Source organism: Pleuronectes platessa, chromosome 4 (genome assembly GCF_947347685.1).
Source record: "Pleuronectes platessa chromosome 4, fPlePla1.1, whole genome shotgun sequence".
NCBI classification, from domain to species: domain Eukaryota; kingdom Metazoa; phylum Chordata; class Actinopteri; order Pleuronectiformes; family Pleuronectidae; genus Pleuronectes; species Pleuronectes platessa.
In genome coordinates this window covers 12,609,354-12,622,821 of record NC_070629.1, presented here as the reverse complement: position 1 = coordinate 12,622,821, position 13,468 = coordinate 12,609,354, and the positions used below count along the sequence as shown (strand labels likewise).

General features: G+C 45.9%; 2 protein-coding genes across 2 annotated transcripts in view; one reads left to right on the top strand and one right to left on the bottom strand.

The window, feature by feature from the left end:
- Positions 1 to 240: 240 nt before the first annotated feature.
- LOC128438836 (L-serine dehydratase/L-threonine deaminase) lies at positions 241 to 2,345 on the top strand. Its single transcript, XM_053421567.1, has 7 exons — positions 241 to 393; positions 583 to 622; positions 714 to 853; positions 1,077 to 1,168; positions 1,604 to 1,831; positions 1,924 to 2,048; positions 2,152 to 2,345. Exons 1-7 carry the CDS (start codon positions 241 to 243, stop codon positions 2,343 to 2,345), a joined length of 972 nt encoding a protein of 323 aa, XP_053277542.1.
- A 3,893-nt stretch (positions 2,346 to 6,238) lies between these two features.
- The window catches only part of LOC128438168 (probable E3 ubiquitin-protein ligase HECTD4), a 32,686-nt gene continuing 25,456 nt past the window's right edge, over positions 6,239 to 13,468 (bottom strand). Inside the window, exons 61-76 of the mRNA XM_053420607.1 lie at positions 12,054 to 13,450; positions 11,750 to 11,957; positions 11,428 to 11,651; positions 11,181 to 11,326; positions 10,978 to 11,081; positions 10,522 to 10,645; positions 9,687 to 9,877; positions 9,451 to 9,597; positions 9,185 to 9,304; positions 8,939 to 9,094; positions 8,722 to 8,825; positions 8,286 to 8,507; positions 8,012 to 8,178; positions 7,686 to 7,881; positions 6,929 to 7,151; positions 6,239 to 6,416 (exon numbers count right to left, since the gene is read on the bottom strand). Coding sequence (XP_053276582.1) covers positions 6,280 to 6,416; positions 6,929 to 7,151; positions 7,686 to 7,881; positions 8,012 to 8,178; positions 8,286 to 8,507; positions 8,722 to 8,825; positions 8,939 to 9,094; positions 9,185 to 9,304; positions 9,451 to 9,597; positions 9,687 to 9,877; positions 10,522 to 10,645; positions 10,978 to 11,081; positions 11,181 to 11,326; positions 11,428 to 11,651; positions 11,750 to 11,957; positions 12,054 to 13,450 — 3,866 coding nt within the window. The 3' untranslated portion in view covers positions 6,239 to 6,279. The remainder of the gene's footprint in view (positions 6,417 to 6,928; positions 7,152 to 7,685; positions 7,882 to 8,011; positions 8,179 to 8,285; positions 8,508 to 8,721; positions 8,826 to 8,938; positions 9,095 to 9,184; positions 9,305 to 9,450; positions 9,598 to 9,686; positions 9,878 to 10,521; positions 10,646 to 10,977; positions 11,082 to 11,180; positions 11,327 to 11,427; positions 11,652 to 11,749; positions 11,958 to 12,053; positions 13,451 to 13,468) is intronic.

The following is a 13,468-nucleotide window of genomic DNA, read 5'->3' as shown; positions in this document are numbered from 1 at the left end:
TCAGAGCTTGTGATTACACTGTGAATAGGATGCATCATTAGTTTGTTTAAAAAAAAAACACATCTACGTTGCCTTTTTTTCACCGGAGATAATCAACAAGTGGATAATCAACAAGCAAACAGGAAATAGGACATTTTGATGTGGAATTATTTTTCTCTTGTATCCACTCTGTTTTCAAGTATTTGGAAGTTTTTTCTTGGATTAAAGAAAGTCTTGGCTTGTCTTCTTCTTGGCAGTGAGATGAAGACCCAGCAGCCTCTCCATGTGGCCACTCCAGTGAGGCAGAGCCTTGCCATGACCAAAGTGGCTGGTGCCTCCATTTACCTCAAGCTGGACTCATCTCAGCCAACAGGCTCCTTTAAGATCAGGGGCATCGGGCACCTCTGCCAAGTTGTGAGTCCCTTTCCCCTGATTTCATGACCTAGCTCTACTTTGTGTTGACTGATGTGTGGCTGAGAGGATGGGAAGTGATCCAGTGTGGAGCGCTTCCACTTTTCTCATCTCCAATCTGTCATTGCTGTGTTAACAACCTGTGATTTAAAGAATACTCACCGTATTATCTTTTTTTTTTTGTTGATATAGTGGGCAGAGCGAGGATGTGAGCGGTTTGTCTGCTGCTCAGGTGAGCACCAAAACAAAAATACTACCCAATGCTCATCTTTGGCCCTGCTGGTGTGTTTGTGACTAACCTTTGACCCTCCTGGTCTCAACAGGAGGAAACGCTGGTATGGCTGCAGCTTACTCGGCCCATCAGCTCGGGGTTCCTGCCACCATCGTGGTCCCGAGCGTCACACCCAATCCCACCGTGGAGAGGCTGAGGGACGAGGGCGCCACTGTGGTCATTCATGGCAAGGTTAGTCTTTCCATCTTATTCTGATTTAAAAATAAGGGATGTATTTTCTGACAATGCAAAATGGTAAACACGGCACCAGTAGATATATGATGAAAAATAACACTGAATATGACTATTTGGATAATTGTATAGATGAATGGGCAAATACAGACGTACAGAAGGGATTATTGGATTGTTCTATATTTTGAATACATCATACTAAGTTGTGGCTTGTCTCTGTCAGGCTCTAAATGAAAGCATGGAATATGGAGAGCAGCTCGTGGCCAACAACCCCGGCTGGGTGCTCATCTCTCCGTTTGACGACCCCCTTATCTGGTAAGTCGGTGTCAGTCTGTCTGTTACTGTGTCAGCATTACCATGTTCTCCCTGAAGAGCTCCCTGCGTGTGGGGGGGGGGGGGGGGGGCTGATAAGACACTTTCTTCTCGAAGCAAAAGGAAATTGAAATTATTTTCAAAGGACTGATAGCAACACTCATATCGGACAATGTCAGTCGCGCCCATGCACGGAGACGATTGCAGGGTGAGATATCATTTCAGATACACTGTATCTTATCACAGCACTAACGCTGGGGGGGGTTAGAGTTAGGGTTAGGTTTAGGACGCCAGTCAATGTGTTGAACTCGATCATAAACAACTTAATCATTAGAAGGAGAACGAGAAACTAGCTCACAGTCTGCACAGATAAAAATAAAGATATTGATACTGAATCACCAGGAAGCTGACAGGCAGACTGTGTTTGTGTGTTTTCAGGGAAGGCCACACGTCTCTGGTGAAGGAGCTGGAGCGAGACATGAGGCAGAAGCCGGGGGCCATCGTGCTGTCGGTGGGGGGTGGAGGCCTGCTGAACGGGGTGGTGGAGGGACTGCGGCGCGCCGACTGGACTGATGTACCTATCGTCGCCATGGAAACCATCGGAGCACATAGCCTCAACGCCGCCATGAAGGCTGGGAAGCTGGTCACTCTACCTGCTATCACCAGGTACCTGCTCAAGCATGTCGTTACACACACATAATGACATTTGGGTGGATTTGACTCCTTCCTGACGTTTTTTTTTTTATTTTCCTCCCCAGTGTCGCAACCACCCTGGGCCTGACGCGTGTCTCTGCTCAGACCATGAAGCTGGTGCAGGAGCACTCTGTCTTCTCAGAGCTCGTCTCGGACCAAGAAGCTGTGAAAGCTGTGGAACACTTTGTAGGTTAGTACGACCCACCTGAACAGAGGCACACTCACTACATCTAACGTGGCCATGACACTGACCCCCCCCCCCCCCCCTCCCCTGGTGTCTCCTCTCCCTGCAGATGATGAGAAGATCCTGGTGGAGCCGGCCTGTGGCGCGGCCCTGGCAGCTGTGTACAGTGGCGTCATCAAACGGCTGCAGGACGAGGGCAAGCTGGCGCAGAACCTGGGCCCCGTGGTCATCGTGGTGTGCGGAGGCAACAACATCAGCATGGGGCAACTGTGGAAGCTGAAAAAGCAACTGGGCATTATCTAGCAGGGCCAACTACCTCCTGACCTTCCTTCTATTCCTCCATCGGCTGGTCCCAGTCCCTACATCCCACTGTTCATGTGCTCCACTGCCCGAATCATTCCAGAGGGGAGCAGCTGCTTTTTGTACTTTTGAAATGTTTTTAACAATGAATAAATTATATTTATGACTATTCTGTCTGGGGAGTCATTTCATTGACAGTCTCTTATTCCTGGCTGCAGATGGTGTGTAAAACAAAGCATTAACTTTATCAAGAGAAGCATGACTATATCATCGAACTTTCTTTCAAAAGCACGTTTCAAAAATATAAACACAAGTCAAAGTGCTTCACGTGTGAGTGACAACACAGGGAAAAGTATAAAAAGGATGTCAAAAAATGAATAAAAAATTGGTTTAGCACAATTTAGCACTCAGCTTTTGAGACCAATGGAAACCAAAGCAACAAATTATAGAAAAGACGATAATTTAGAAAAGTTATCATAGCGAAATATGTTTAATCGACACAAAATGTTATAAAATAAGAAACAACAATGATAAAGGAGCTGCAGCTTATTAACAATCTCTCCTATACCATCAAATGATTTAATAGTTCATTAACAGCCCTGGTCTCAGTGGTTGTCTTTGTCATTAAGCTCCTCACACCTTTGAGGATGCGAGGTGCCGTCAGAATTAGATCTGTGAGCAGCTCTGATCATTTGCGTTTACAAGAGAGGAATCTCAAAATTTAAAATGTATCCTCTGACTTTATATATAGCGGCAGACCGTCAACACAGACAGCTTGTTTTCCTCTCCACCAAGAGAGATCCTTACATCCCACTGTCGTCTATTCCAGCCAGTCAGATGGATACTCTGCTGTAAATATCTGTAGGTCAGGGAAGAAGATGTTTGTGTGTCTGTCGTGTGTTTTGCACAACCACAGCGGATGTCCCCTGCACCTTCTGATGGACTTCCAAGCTCTCGATTGGCCGGGCTGTTAGGGATGTGGCTCTTTTCGAGGCTGCTCATTGGTTGGCGAGTCATTAACACATGGGGTGTAGGGCCCATATGTCAGAAAGAAAAGAGAGGGGACAGCTGAATGTATAGGACACATGACTGCTCCCTTTGAAAAACACCCTTGTCAACATGCTGGAGACATTCCTCAAATAACACCATGCTAATGGTCTAGGTGGTGTTAGACCATGGTGTTAAAAAGGATAAACCTCGCTCTTAATACGAGGCTTTATACTGATATATATATATATATATATATAAGTAGAATTATACAAATTATAATAAAAACCAATGTACAGGTTTAGGGTTTTTGCTACCCATCCTATAGCTGGGGGAGCTACACACCCATAGGCCAGATATTGGTTTTAATGTGGCTGATCTATATATATGTTTATTATATATATATTATATTTGCATCAGATTCTTGCGGAGGAAACTGTTTCAACCTCGCTTCTGCATTTGCATACGACGCCCTTTGCATGTGTCACATAATGGGGCTGAAGGTATAGTGTGACTGACTGAGTTGAGGAGCATGACTGGAGATCCAGCTGGAACTGGCCTGGCCCGGCACTTGCCGCTTTGAAAAGGCGTCTGCTTTACAACCCAGTGATGTAACCCAAGCTGGTGACTGGGCCTTATATGAAGAGCAAGTTCTATAGGAGACAAAAACAAGCGTCACAGGAATAGTTCATCACGCTCACCAGTCTGTATTGTCTGTGGAGGCAAGTGACGAGAAAGTGCACTAGGTCACGTCAAGTGTCACATGACTCCCTTTCAGGGCAGGACATAAATCAGCTCCAGAAACTTGTTTTCTCAACTGATGTTTGTCAGAGTAATATCTTCGAAAAAAACGAAACATCCTGCAAGTGTCTGGGTCCAAATTTGAAATACATAAAGCAGAACAGTCGAAAAGTGTTTGTACATGAAGACATTTTCTTTATTGTGACACAGAAATCTCAAATGCCATTTGATTCTTTACATCTGTATAATCCATTTTAGATATGTTACGTTTCTGATGTGCAGAGGTAAGATAGTAAAATTTAAGTTAATGCAACCATAAATAATTGTAATAAATATCAAGTAAATGTACAGCACATGTTTTTCGCAACACCTCTTTGAATGGATATGTCCTTTTTTTTTCTAACTTGATCTACTCCCCCAGAGGAGGGGGAGGAGGAAGCAGAGGAGAGCGTCCCCGTTAGCAGCGGTGTATCACCCTTCAAAAGAACCGAACCAAATCCAAGACTCGCAAGCAGTTAAAACGATCCAGTGGGCGTCCAGTCGTCATATCTGTTGTTTTTCAGTTCTATCCAAGTAAAATGGCAATTTCACTCACACAAGAAACATGTTTCACCATGAGTAGAGGAAATTGAATCCATCTGAGTACAAGACAAAAAGGTGAGAAGATTACTGGTATTTTCCAAAAGGTCATAAAAAATAACGACACAACAAACTGGATATCCAACAGACATCACCGAGTTTGCTCATTTTTAGAATCTTTTTCTTGCAGGAGTAGTGCAAACCAAAAAAATCATAAGGTGAAGTGAATTAGCAAGTAATAAAAACTGCAATCAAACATAACTTCAGACTATTTACATTTTTTGTCTATTTCATTTTTTACAAAGTTAAATGTTCGATTATGGGTCAAATAAAAATAAAGAACAGCAGAATCCTGTTCACCGCTCGTCAAAGAAGACTGTGAAAAGGCAGAACTCATGATGACTCACCGCCCCTTCCCCAGTGTTGTAGATTGTGTATGTTGGGGGAGTGTGTGTGTGTATGTGGGGGGGGGGGGGTCTGTTGCACATTCAGTAGCAGTTTCACACGAACGATGTTGGAGAGCAGCTCATGAGAGCATCATTATCTTCTCCAGGTTCACAAACCTGAAACGTAAGTTTATCAGAACCAGCATGTCTCTCCGACTGTCAGCTGACCTGCCATGTGTCCGCAGCTACTTGGAAATCGAAAAATCAAAGCTCAATCCCATTGACTAATAGATGAATATGACTTTTTAAAATATGATTTTATATACCCTCTCTTCTGAGACTTGAATAAAATGTATTCCGTTTATATAGGCATAAGTTAGTTTGTCCTTTAGCAGTCATATTTTTAAAAACAGGCAGTAACCTACATAAGATCCTGTACAGCGCTCGTTCACATCTTCTGCCTGCTCGTAGCTCACGAGGTCTAAATCAGGCAGCATCACACATTGTCCTCTTTTCTGGTAGTAGTCGTACCTCTGTTTAAAATGATTCAGTGGAAGTTGTTCAGGGATTTTCTTTTCACTCACACAACCAGCGTCCCCCTCTACTGTCCTACTGTAGCCACGCAGAGGGGAGACAGAGGGAGGCAGCTGGGTTAAGCATGAGGAGAGTAACAGGTTTGTTGCCTTTAACCTCACAACTCAGAGTAGAGAGACCTTAGCTGAGAACAGACTCTGGAGTTCAGTAGTCATGATTTGAAGAAGTTGCAGCTGTAAAGTTGAACTTTGTAAAGTTGTTGTATTCGCAGGAACCCTTTGGTTAAAGTGAAGGGTAAAGGTGAACATTACATTTTAATGGTGTCACAGTCGTTTCACTTCACTGCCATCCGCAAATTCAGTGCATCCAGAACAGACACTGGTTACAAGTGTCAGTGCTAATTCAGATTATCTTCCCTGAATTCCTCAAAAAAAAAAAAAATTACATCCAACACAATCATGAAGCATTTGTGTAAACGGCAATAAAAAAAAAGATCAGCGATAAACATGCAAAGCATTAATAGCCTAACCTGAAGTAAATGTTAAATGTGTGGTATTGTTGGAGCAGCTGAGCATAAAGTATCGTGGTCTGTCTCGGAGGAAGGTGTGGGGAGGTCAAAATAAGTGGGTGGGGGGGTGGGGGGGGGGGGGGGGGGGGGGGCAAGGGGGCAGGTATATACGCTTGGGAAACGTGGGAGCTGTCGAGTCATCTTAGCCGCTGAGAGGATCCTCGCGGTAGTGGATGGCGTATCGCAGTTTCTCCAGCATCACCTCCAAGGAAGAGTACTGGGGCAGCTTCACCATGAACATACAGGTCTCCACGCGGATGTAGCGCGAGTCCGGCTGACCTGGAGAGCACAACCACACAGGGAGCTGGATTACAACGACATCAACTAGTGCTCAGTCTTGCTATGTGTGTTCCTCACTTAAGCTTTCCATTGTCATGCAGATGGCCAGTCAATGTGGTTTAGCGTTTTTAGTGATAAAAGCCTTGTCTGGGTAATAAAAGTGAGTATCTTTTCTGCAAGTAAACCCTTATCACCCTTATAAATAAGGACTAAGGAAACTCAGGGCAATGCCACTTAAGTGTACGAGAACATCACATATAGGAAATGTAACAGAGTGTCCTCCTGCATGGACAATCACACTTTCTAACCATGATTCACTCTTACTAATTCAGAGAAAAGCAGTCGAGCAGTAGTAAACATGTTCAAAGTGTTTCTTGGGCTGCAGGACGAGCTGAATTGATAATCAATATCAGTAGTTTCCGCACTGATGAACGTCACTAAGATGGACTTCACACTAAGATAGCATCCCGCATGTCCAATCACAGCACTGTTGAGGCCGTGTCCTCCGTTACCTGCAGCACCGTCAGGAGGTGCGATCTTCATGGGGTAAGGGGGAACGTGAGCAGTGTCCGGGCCCCCGTCCTTGCAGGGGCATGTGAAGGGGATGCGCTCCTGGTTGCACGCAAACTTGATGAACTTGCAGAGCTCCTCCTGAGTAAACATCTCCAGGGCGGTCCAGAAGAACTCGATGTGCTGGTCCGTCTCCATCAGACCCACCTGATACATGGTGTGAGCCTGCACAGGGAAAGAAGCGTTGGGTGTACTGAGATCAGATGTGTTTTCTCATCTCCCAGGTCTGAGACAAACACTTCTGTCTGAAGAAATGTTGAATCCTTATATAACAAATCCCTCCAGTTTACTTAAGGTGTTTTCAGTACTTAAGTCTGGGCATTTTTCCTCAAATTATGGCTGTATGTGACAATGCAAAAAGTCAGTTGCTCCAGAAATTTTCGATAACTTTTCCTGCTAGCCTGCAACTAAAATGTCCTGAAGTAAGTCCATGTGACAATACAGCAGGACAGTTTCCAGATAATTCATAGCAAGAATGCTTGTTCATATGATGTCTCCAAAACTGGAAGAAAACTAATTCTAAGGCAAAGGACATGGACACAGACGTCTGAAAACAGCTGTACAATATTTATCATATATTAACGGTTAAATCTACAAGATCTTCATTAAAGTGGGTTGTGCGGTTGGCCCAGAGCAGGTCTGTATCATCCATGGAGGGAGTTATAATGTAGGATAAACAGATTTCAATGTCAACTTTACCTTAAGGAACTCCAGGTTGATGTAAGGCAAGCCGCAGGTACGCAGCTCGATCTCCAGGGGGATGAGCATGGTGAGGAGCTGCAGGGGAATGATGGAGGCCAGCCCTGCACGCACTGCTGTCATACACTCAATGTTCTGCAGCTCCCTGAGACGAAGGCTCCGCACCGCCCGCGCATACACATCCTTATTCTCCCAGCTACCACGCACATGAAGAAGAATACGACACATCCAGAGTGAACACAGACCAATGCACAAGGGTTTGTGTGTAAATCTATAGAAAATTTGCTCTGTATCATCACAGACATGAAAATCAGCAGCGCAGGTACCTGACAGTGAGTCTGCGACCTCCCTGACAAAGCTCCACCTCCTCGCCAGTCATAGTGATGTAGGTGAATGTGCAGCAGGGCCTGCTGGGAGAGTCGGGACTTTCTCCTGAGTGGTGCTGGGAGGAGATCTCTGCACACAGGCCCTCCAGCTCCGTCTCATCACTCACCTGCAGGGTTTAAGAGCAAATCAAATAAAGTTGTCATGGCAGGAAGGGAAAGAAGCCAGACATCAAAAAGCAACGATGCAGAAGACATCGAGGTAGCTTCCCCTTACATTTTCAAACTTTTTGACGTAGTTGAATGTGAGAACGTCCGCGTCTTGCAGGTCCTGCTCTGGGTCCAGGGGCTCGCCCACCAGACCCTTCCAAAAGGAGCCCAGTAGGTCAAGAGGAAGTGGCACGTCTGCACGGATGGCTATGCCCAGAAGTTGACCAAAGAAGTGCAACAACTGTTCCTCTGCATAGCTTATAGGGCATGGAGTCAGTATGTACTTGCCCTGAGGAGAACAAAAACACAATGTGATTAACTTTGTTGTGGCAGATATATTTCTTAGAAAGACTGTTGTTTGGATTGGGATATTCACAGAACTCTCCAAACTCCAACTATTTAGTGGTTAAGAGGAAACTGTGAGATTACAGTACACAGCATATATCTTGTTTCGAAGAAAACCAGGACAAACTGAAAGCCTGTCAGATACTGAAAGACGTTACCTTGTTCCGGTTCGCTGCAGCACTGGGGCAGGGGAGCAGCAAAGAGAGGGCAGAGCTCTGTAACTCCTTACACACCTGCCACAGGAAGTGTCTGAAGGAGCCACCTAGAGACGCAGATCCATAAAAGCATCAGTCGGGTTTGTAATAGAAACATTGTCTTGACGAGTAAGAAACTGTCAGGTGGTGCAGAAAAAAGATGTGAAGGAGAAATTCTAACTTGTGCCGTGAACTTCCTCTCCAGTGAAGCGGATGTTGAAGGCGTAGGTCGGGTCGCCTCCACTGGCCAGTTTCACACAAAGCTGGGACGACGGCACGCAGGACAACTGGCGCGCGGCCTGACAGAAATACGTGTTCTCTGATGATCGGATCTCACCTGAAGGACAAACACCGGAGACACAGAGAATGTTTGCAAGTACGAGGGATATGAAAATGTAAAAGATAAACAAGCAAAAGGAACAACTACCTCCCACTATCTCTAGAGGGTCCAGTGTAATCTCTGGAGCGGCGTGATCAGCTGTTCGCTGTACTGTGGCATTCAGCACTCTGTTCATTACTGTGACCTTAGTGTCGTAGAAGATAAGACCTAAGAGGACAGAGGAAGTGGTGGGGGGTGTAAAAAAGATCACATCAGTGTGTGTTGTTTTAGGTCAATACACTGATACTGTCACATCACAGCCATGCCGCACATAGTAACTTAACCGTCTCGTGATGTGCTGAGATCCTGCTCACCTTTGGCCTCACACAGCAATGCTGCAATGCTGTTCTGATAGGTGCTAGTTGGTCTTAGCTCTACCAGCGGCAGGAAGAAAGTCTCCAGGGAGTTGTTGAGGGACTGCAGGAGAGCGAAACGCAGACGCAGGCTCTCCACAGGCACGTCTGAAAAATACACAAACAGATAAATATATAGCAGACGAAACAACGAGTGAGAGTGTGGGCATGCTTTACTGCACAGGACGGTTTCTTACTGAGCAGGCAAGCCACACGGGGATCAGCAGCGTCACTGGTGTCCAAGTAGACTTCATGGGGGTGTAGTCTGGCTGGTGTGATGGCCAGGTGACGGCACAGCCTGTTGATATACTGGACCAACGCCACATCCATTTCCAAGCTCCACTTCCTACAAGCCTTCTGGGCGTGTCGCGTGTCTATACAGGTGCATCTGTTACAGAAGACAGCTGCTGTTAAACACAGATCTCTTACTCTGAGACATTTTTACCCTCTAGAAAGTGAAAGAGAGAGTTTTTTATAAGAACATAATTATATACATCTCGTTTAGACGATCAGGATTTGGGTGAAAACACAACCAAAACACAAAAAACAACTGCATTAGTTTACTTTGAGTACACTGCCATCTTAAAGTTACTTAGGCCTCCTGTTGTTATTCTCTCTCACTCTGCTCTGATCCAGCACATTCTGGTTTGGTTACTTTTCCCTGAGTTTATCCTTCTGCTTTGCTTTGCATTTGACACACAGCTTTTTCACTTTAAACATCATACAAACTAAATAAACTGATTTACACATCACATCATTTGAATACTTAATTTGATCATCTAATTTGGTTTAATAAAGCATGCTGTACATGTTTATCATGGGGATTTCTTTCTGACATAAAATATACTATATACACTGCCGTTGTTATAGACTGCTGACAACAATTAAAAACCATATTGAAAATTTGTCTCACAAGTGACTATTTATTTGTTTATTTGTTGACAAAAGTTTTTGTTTTGAGTTTCCAGAGAGCCAGTGTGTGTACGACAGTATCTGGGTTACAGCAGTCTGAGTGCTGGTTGACATTCTCACCTTTCAAAGTGGAGGTCATAACCACAAGCCAAAATTGCCCTCCAGACGCTGCGGATGTCTTGTTTAGCCCGGTCAACAGCAAATTTATGGAAGCCTTCCAGTGTCAGGTACTTCTCCTCTGGGACTGAAGGAAATACGGTGGTATGTGAGGCATGTTCACGGCTCCGGGTTCCAAAACAAGACTCTATTCTTGTTGGGTAGTAAAGCATCATAGTTTCTAAAAATGTAACCTCAACTACTGCAAAGAAAAAGGACACAGTGGATTTGATGTCCAGTGATATTAAAACAAAGATAGGAGCAGAAAATTCAGACTTTTCTTCTGTTATTAAACCCTAATTTAAGCAACAACAAAACTTTAGCCTTTGCTGAGAACATATTTTAAACACTACTTGTTAACTCCACCATCAAACCATTCATCCAATAACATATTCTGTGATGTTTGTGATGACCACCAACCTTCAGTTTTCTTAGCAGGAGATTTCTCCACATCTTTCTCATCAGGTCTGCATTTCTCAGGAGATTTGGGCTTGAGGACTGTTTTCTTCTCACTCAGTGCCGTCCTGACAGATGCAAGAGGCCAGGAAATAAAATAAAATATATATATAATATAATAAAAATAAGTGCTTCCTTTCTGAAGTGTTGTGTAGTAAATGACTCACCTGACACTGTTGAGCACAGACTTTTCCTTGGTGGGAGGTTTGGTGATGGGCCTCTTGGTGCTCACCACTTTCCCTTGATGCTGCTCTTTTCCAGCTTTACTGTATTTGTTCTTATTGGGCTTGGGGGTGCCATACTTTCTTAGAATCTGAATAAGAACCAAATTATTGTGACACACATAAATGCACATGTAGTATAAACAATGTGATCATGCTATTCATCCATTAATGTACACCTTTTGTTATGTACCTGTGTTAGTTGATCTTCGAGTACTTTCTTGGGAGGTCTGACATGAGTGAAGAAAGTATGCAGGAGGTTTCCAGGTGTCTGTGCGTTGATCTGCTCTTTGCTGAGATAAATGTCAGACACTTTCACTGGCTTGGCCGGTGTGAGGCTGAGCATCTGCTCCGAGTGCACGCAGCTCTTAAAGATGTCTGTTAGGACATCTCGTGCTCCAAGGACAAGCTTCTCACCTTGAAATGAGGTCACAGATCATTGAAGATGTTAAACTGCCAGAATAAATGTCACAGTCACAGAAGCATAAAATATCTGATCAGAGTCAAACACCAACCTCTGATGGATTTGTCCAGGAAGTAGTCTTCAAGGGCGGAGCTTCCCTGTGTGTCAAACAGGCTTTGGTTAACGCTGGAGGCTGTGAGGATCTCCTCATTGGTCAACTCCATTAGATCCTCTTCACCTTCCAGACTGGACAATCCTATCAAGTCACTGCTGTTGAAGAGACTGGCACGGATTTTTTCCACTTTGGCCCGAGACCGGACCTATAACCCACAAAAGAAACATAGGCATATATTTACCCAGAACAAAACAAAAACTCAAACATCCAGGATTCATTATTGTGCTCTTAATTATCCCACCTCAATGACAGCATAGCCCTTGATGGGCCGAGCCATGACGGCGTTGCTCTCCAGTGAGTTGACAGTGTGCACAGAGCCCCCATCTGACACCGACGGTGTATCTGCGTTGTCGAGAGGCTCCCCCAAACTGCCGAGACTCCCCAGGCTTCCTGTACTACACAGGGAGGTATCGAGACTCTCCTGACTAGAAACAGTCTGGGGGTCTTGGGGGCCTTGCTGCGGGTAAGTAACAGCCAAACCTGCAGCCGCAGGAGTGAGAGGTTGGACACCTAACAGCTCCTGATCGACTGAGAGTTCACTGGCAGTGCGGGAGACTCCCTGAGAGGAGCTGCATATGGACGTCTGGCTGGTGGAAGCAGAGGCGCTCACACTTAAAGCTGGAGTGGCGCTGCTGGAGCTGTCGGGACTCTCAGGACCTCCGTTGTTGGGGAAAGGGCGCTCCGGTTCAGGGCCTGCCTTGCCATCCTGAGGGCTACAAACCCCAGCTCCAGCTTTGGGCTTCTTGGGGTCCTCTTCCTGCAGAGGGATGAAGACTTCATCTTTGAAGAGCCCTCCATGTGCGTTGCAAGCCCTGCGGATAGCATTTCGAACCACGGCCTCCTCCAGGTGCGTGGGGATACCTGAGAGCACCAGCAGGCGACTGTGGGCAGTGGGGCCCACCAGAGCCTGGCAGGCATCGGTCACTGCGTCACTGGTGACACTTAAACCCTGAGGGTCCTTATTGGCAAGATGTCGTAGGATCATGAGGAGCGTGAGGCAGCGATGGAACCACAGCATGTCCTCAGGTTTACTGCCCGCCATGTTCAGCAGTGCACTGTCACTCTCTGACAACCGCGTACCTCCGCTGCCACGTTTCCCAGAGACTGCTGCTGCCACTGCAGCTGCTCTCTCGCGCTTCATCTTTACCTTCTTGCGTTTGGAAAGTAGACTGGGGCTCTGTGGCGTCTGACCTGGGGACGATGATGAGGACGAGGAAGAGTCACTGAGGTTAGGGGCGCTGGTTGAGGACAAGGCTCCCACTGAAGTGCCACCAACATTGAGAGGAAGCGTCACCTCTGCGACAGCCAGACACACCTCCATCAGAGCGTGGAAGTAGGTGGAGAAGCGGCTCTGCTCTGCCCCCAGAGCCAATGCAATGCCTCCAGATGAGGAGCCCCCTGCTCCAGCCCCTCCAGCAGACCATCCTTGAGTCTCCCGGTCGTAGAGCTTGCGCAGTTCTGTCTGCAGGGCCATGAGCACTGCGAGGCAGGGGTTAAGCAGCAGAGCGATGGAGCTGGAAAGACCAGCTGGGCTCTTCCTCTGCTCCAACTGGTGGATCTTCCGCAAAACTTCAGCCAACAAGTGAAACATGAGTTCTTTGATGGAGGGCGCCAGATCAGTAGTCCAAAGCACACCACCTAAAACAATAATAACAA

Bases quoted from the DNA above. Each gene is read 5' to 3' on its own strand.
- LOC128438836 (XM_053421567.1), top strand. From the start codon at position 241: ATGAAGACCCAGCAGCCTCTCCATGTGGCCACTCCAGTGAGGCAGAGC. The intron at 394-582 runs GTGAGTCCCTTT...TTGTTGATATAG, and splicing joins TCGGGCACCTCTGCCAAGTT to TGGGCAGAGCGAGGATGTGA. The intron at 2,049-2,151 runs GTTAGTACGACC...CTCTCCCTGCAG, and splicing joins AGCTGTGGAACACTTTGTAG to ATGATGAGAAGATCCTGGTG.